Raw genomic sequence first — 6,000 nt, forward strand, 5'->3', positions numbered from 1 at the left:
TTATAAAATTTTCTAAAAAAATTGAAAATTATAGTATAATCGAAAAATTGGCAAGAAATTCTTTGATGAAAAAATAATGAATTAAAACAACATGCTAGGTATTTTTAGAATGATTAATCTATATTGCATACTGTGGGTTCATTTATTATTTTGGATACCAATTTTCCTGAATTGAGGAAAAATGTTATTGCATCCAGATTTGATTTCAAGGTTTTTCCAAAGTCTGAATACTAGTCTTTAGATGCTTTGTATTCCCATAAACTTACTAGATTGTGGTTTATCTATTCCTAAGAAATCTACAAAAATTGGTATCACAAAAATATTAATGAATGTACAGTAAACAAAAAAACATTTGGATGATACAATAATTAGGGAATTTTCTTTCAACAGAAAATAATGATAAACCAATTTTCCAATGAATTCACATTAAAATTTAAATCATCAGAGAAATTTATATATGGACATTTTTACACTATATATCCACTTCACATACAAAAAGAAATGTGATAGATTTCTGAGTTATGACATAGAAAGAAAAAAAACAACGGAAACTTAAAGCGTAAAATGCAGAAATTTCAACAATGAGGGAAAATTTCTGCATATACGGTAGTTATTTTAAAGAGGTTTTAAAATGAAGCCTATGTAAACCTAATCACTTTAAGACTTAAGATTTTGCTAATTTTGCTAGTTTATATGTGTACAAGAATTTGTACTGTTTTGTTCCAACACCAAAGATTGCTTCGGACAGGTTGCACTATATTTTAATTATGGTTAAGAAAAGCACTAGATTCCAACAATTGGAAACGAAAGATTTTGCTAGTTTTGCTAGTTTTTATGTTTACAAGAATTTGTAATGTTTTGTTCCAACATCAAAGATTGCTTCGGACAGGTTGCACTATATTTTAATTATGGTTAAGAAAAGCACTAGATTCCAACAATTGGAAACAAAAGATTTTGCTAGTTTTGCTAGTTTTTATGTTTACAAGAATTTGTAATGTTTTGTTCCAACACCAGAAATTGCTTCGGAAAGGTTGCACTGTATTTAAGTTAGATTGCAAAAATGTTGAAAAATATTGTTATTTATTATTGTAAATTCAGAAATTTTTGTGTTATTATTGCAACAATCAACAAATATGCATAATATTGATTTAGATAAAAACTGCAGCAATAATATCAACTTACAAAAATTTCTGAATTTACAGTGTATAATGTGATATATGATATGCACATGCACATGCCATAACTAACATACATTTGGTAGAGGAAGAGATACTAAATTTTTGTTTTTCATTTGTAGCTCAACGTCGTCGTAGAAGTAGTATAGATGAAAGATCATATGATTCATCCTCAATGCCAAAACGCCCTCGTGTGTTCTTCACGGAAGAACAGAAAGATAAACTACGTCTAGCTTACAACCAGGATCCCTACCCCAACCAGGGTACAATAGAATCCTTAGCTTCAGAGCTCAATGTTGGTGTCAAAACTGTTATAAACTGGTTCCATAATCATCGTATGAGAGCTAAGCAACAGCAGCATATTGGCAGTATGCAGGTTGGATCTAATTTTGGTGATGGGAATTCCAGCAATCCAAATATAAAGTCAGAACCCAATGATGATATTTCAATGCATAGTGATATTTCTAGCTTATCGGATGACACAAATCATATGTCATCAAGTTTCCATGGAAACCAGCCAAACAATCAGTGGTTGTTTCCACAGTTTGAGCCAGCTGTCATGCAGAAAATTGCTCAGGAAAGGTCTCGTGAGCAACAAAATGGCTGCTCTGAAGAATCTGGTAGTCAGTCATCAGAAAAAGAAGAAACCAAAGAAGCCCAAGATGATCTTGATGATGAAGATGCTCCATCCTACCCTGTGTTTAATGATATTGATGAGAATTCAAATGATGCAGATCAGAATCCAAGTCTGATTGAACCTTGTCAAAATATATCTCCTGGTGTCAACAAACGCAAGAGGTCAAATCCAAAGTATGTTTCCGAAGGGAGAGAACTAGACAAAACTAAAAATAATATGTATGGTGGCATGTTAAAAAGTTGTGTTTCCAAAGATGAAGGTGTCGAAATGGACGATGATGATGTTGAAAAGGAAAACGAGTTGGGAAATGTAGATTTAAACTACAAAGCTCAAAATGGCCAGCATTTAAACAAAATTGTGAAACTTCAAAAGGCGATCGATTCACCTGTTCAGGATTGGGACGAATTTGACAATGTTTCAAGTATTGAAAAATTAAAGAAGAATCTGCAACATAGCCCACAGACAGCTGGGACGTGGGAATTTTAAGTGCACATGTTCTCGGAGAGTTAATGTTTTGCCTTCTACAAATGATATTATTGTGAAATTGTGACACAAATTATAAACACAATCATGGAAAACAGTATTTTATCCTTAAAGGGTAGCTTCTATATTTTTATATGAAAAAGTACATTTTTTATGTGTTTTTCCGTTTTTTGTCAATCATTGACATTGTGAGTTACAGTTGTTAAATTTGTGAATTTTTATGGCATATATATGTTAAAAACTTGTTGATGTATTTTTATTGTGAATTTTTCTCATTGTTCAATTTTATATATTTGATATTCATCATTTTCAAAAGATCATGTGACATTGGTTGCTTGGCAACAAATTAAGAGTAGAAACATCATCTCAACCAAAGATCTCTAGTTGCCATTGAAGAATCATTTGTTTTCGTTCACTTTGTTATTCGCTTTGTTTATTGATAGAATGAAAGATATCTAAGCCATATTTTCAAATTAGTTGCATTTCAGTTTAAATAGATATAGACTATAAGATGCACCAAAAAAATGAATGCCTGTCCAAAGGATGGTTGTATTTTATTTGGAAAAAGCTAGATTTAAACTTTGAATAACCACCAACAATCCATTGCAACTTTAACCTTGACTACCTGTGACCTTTGTTTACATGTGTAATCATGAAGTGTTCTTTGGCTCTTGGAGTCTGTACGAATAAAGAACAGATCTCTATAGTAATAAAATTTGAAAAGGCTGACATTTTTTGGTATACTAAAAACCGTGGATGGTAGCACAGGATATTTGCAGTAGAAGTTGCCAACAGCTATTTTGGAATGGAAAACAAGTGCTAAATGGACTGACAGTTATTTTTTAGGTTCAAAGCAAGATGTATATAGAATTATTATGTGTACAAAAGTGCTTGCTTCTCTATATTATCAAGACGCATTACTCCATATTTTTATATACCTTTATTTATACTGTTTTCTGTTAAATCAAATATTTCTAATCCACAAATTTTAATCTGAAGTTGTTAAAGATATGTGAAGGAACTTTTTGAAGACATTATCATAATTAGCATAAATATATACAAGTTTTAGTAACATAACCCAAAGATAGAATATTTATATTGTGAATTAATTCAATCATTTAGAAAATAGAAGGACTGAATAAGAGATATTGTCATCTAAAATTCAAGTATTCAATACTTTAAATATTCTGTTTGAAAATTTTGCTGATTTTAATTTTAAAAATAAATGAGGCTCAGAAAGGGTAAATTAGATTTAAAATATAGCTTTATCTATTTAAAAAATAATTAGATTTATTAGGTTGTATTGAGAAAGCTTTGTTATGTGTGTTTTTATAATTATTTTTATAATCTATGTTCCTTGTTAAATTCGTTCTCATACAAAATCCCAAATAGCTATGATTACTGTGAGTTTATCTATTTATTAAAAAATAATATATTGCCAAAATTTTTAGAATAAGTATTAAGAGATTCAGCTAACATTGAAACACCTGTAAATAGGTATGGTGAGCTTTTAACTCATTTGTTATATATTAAGGATCTCGAATTGGACTAAATAGGCTATTCCTCAGAAAAATTATAGATAATTTTTTTTATTTTTTTTTATTGGAACTAAAGAAAGATGATAGTTAACTGTTTAAAAAAAAAGAGATGCCTCAAATTTGATTTTGAAATATATCTTCACATTTACAGAGAATTTCTTATAAGCTAGTTTCATAAATAATTTTAGGCTTAAGTTTCAATTAAAAGCTTTAAATTTGATACTAACAGTTAGCAAAATTAGGAAAAGCAAAGATCATTATTTTTAGGAGTTATTTCCCTTTCAAAAGGGGATGTAACTCCTGAACTAATTCATTTCATTCTTGACATTCCTAAAGTTCAATTTCATCACATTTTTCAACTTTTATGTCAAAGACAGAAAGGTATAAATTTCATTTATATCATTTTTACCAAATTATTCAAAATTGGCATTACAAAATTTTTTTAAAAACTAAATATGTTAAATTATTTCTGTCAATATAATAATCAATGTAAATGAAATAAACTTTTAAGATTTTTATTGTGGAATTTAAAGGTTGTTAAAATAGGTTTTGAAATTTTAGATATATTTTGCAGGTTAGTAAAGATTAATAAGATATAAAAAAAAATGAAGTATTATTCTACAAAAGATATTAGTATATTATATTGTAATGATACCAAATCACGGTTGAAGGAAACATGCTCAAGGCTTTTGTATTTTTATTTTATTTGTGTCGTATATTTTTGGTTGTCAATTTTATTCGGTTGTTGATTACACTGCCAAGAAAACAAATAAACAGTTGTTAAATTTACATAAATTTAGTTAACTACAAAAATCACCCTCATCCCCACTTCTGCTTGTCCAACTGGAGTTTAATAATAGATTGCTTGACAGAATTTAATTTCTTAGATTATGAGCCATGATATGTATAAGAGATACATTTGGTCCTCTTGTACTTAAAATTCTCCATGGATATTTTGAGAAAAGTTAATAGGTATAATAAAGACAACAGTAGTAAACCACTGTTCAAAAGTCATAAATGGATTCAGAGAAAACAAATCTGGGTTCCAAACTAAAACTGAGGGAAGTTTACCAATGGTCTAATAGCATTTGTTTTGTGTTAAATTGATTTAACACTATAAACTCACTCGTATGCATGCAAATGTAAAATAACATTAAATTCCCTAAAACAAGCTTTTGATAGTTGAAATAAGTTTTGATTTTATATGAAGGCTTCGATTCAGTCAACCAGTTTGAAACATACAGGAATGTCCACAATTGTCCATCCTACTAGCCAAATAAAGATTTGGAATTTTATATTATTTGATAAAAGTTTCAGTGTGGTGGGAATGTTGACTCCTTAGAACTACATACAGATTTTTCATGCTGTTCATGGAGGTTAGGCTTTTTAAGCAATAGAAATTATTGTACAAATTTGGAACTGTAAAGATTTCATTGTGAAATGTGTCTCAAGCATCCATTGTTTTAGTGAAAAAGGGATGTTTTACCAAAATTATGTAATTTGTCCTCAAAACAAGAAGTTTATCTGAACAGATTTTAAATGCAATTTTCCATTCAAGAACTATAACAACTAAAAGTAGATAAAAGCAAAATATTTTAAACTCCAGGTGGACATGTAAACCAATAATTTAACATAAAATCTTGTAAATATGGCTTCTCTTATATATCATGCTTTTTAGAGTTATAGCTTTAGAAAACAATTATATATTTTAAGTATTATTATATTATTTTGATTGACACAAATTGATACATAATGTGTTCAGATTGTATATTATATCCAATTGCTCCATTTATTCAAAATTGTGTATTCTACAAATTTTTGTTGATTTTGCTTCAATTACATGTTTGAATGGTGGAATACCTGTTGTTCTATTTTTACATTGATTTACGCTTGAGTAATTTGAGCTTTTTGCAGAGGATGTTTTAAGCACTGAAAAGATTTCTAAATAATATGTAATAAGAAACTATAAGAATTTCCTGACTTTTCTGATTTGAAAATAATGTTTTAATTATAGATAATCTACATATTTTGACATTGAAAAGAAAACAGTAGCTCTAGACCCTAATTTCTTTGGGTGTCGAAATAACATAATGGATTTGTTTGACTCCAATTAGTTTTGGGAAATTTCCAATTTTTCCTAGAATTTTCATTAAAATTTATAAAGATA

At 28.7% G+C, this 6,000-nt stretch overlaps 1 protein-coding gene across 13 annotated transcripts in view; it reads left to right on the plus strand.

Annotated features, from left to right (window-relative positions):
• Window positions 1–5,606, plus strand: part of LOC139527149 (homeobox protein cut-like 1) — a 76,048-nt gene extending 70,442 nt beyond the window's left edge. For all 13 annotated transcript variants that reach the window (XM_071322428.1, XM_071322434.1, XM_071322429.1 and 10 more), the window contains one exon: window positions 1,298–5,606. In XM_071322428.1, coding sequence (XP_071178529.1) covers window positions 1,298–2,298 — 1,001 coding nt within the window. In that variant the 3' untranslated portion in view covers window positions 2,299–5,606. The remainder of the gene's footprint in view (window positions 1–1,297) is intronic.
• The last annotated feature ends 394 nt before the right edge of the window (window positions 5,607–6,000 follow it).

This window comes from Mytilus edulis, chromosome 6 (genome assembly GCF_963676685.1).
Source record: "Mytilus edulis chromosome 6, xbMytEdul2.2, whole genome shotgun sequence".
Lineage (NCBI taxonomy): Eukaryota > Metazoa > Mollusca > Bivalvia > Mytilida > Mytilidae > Mytilus > Mytilus edulis.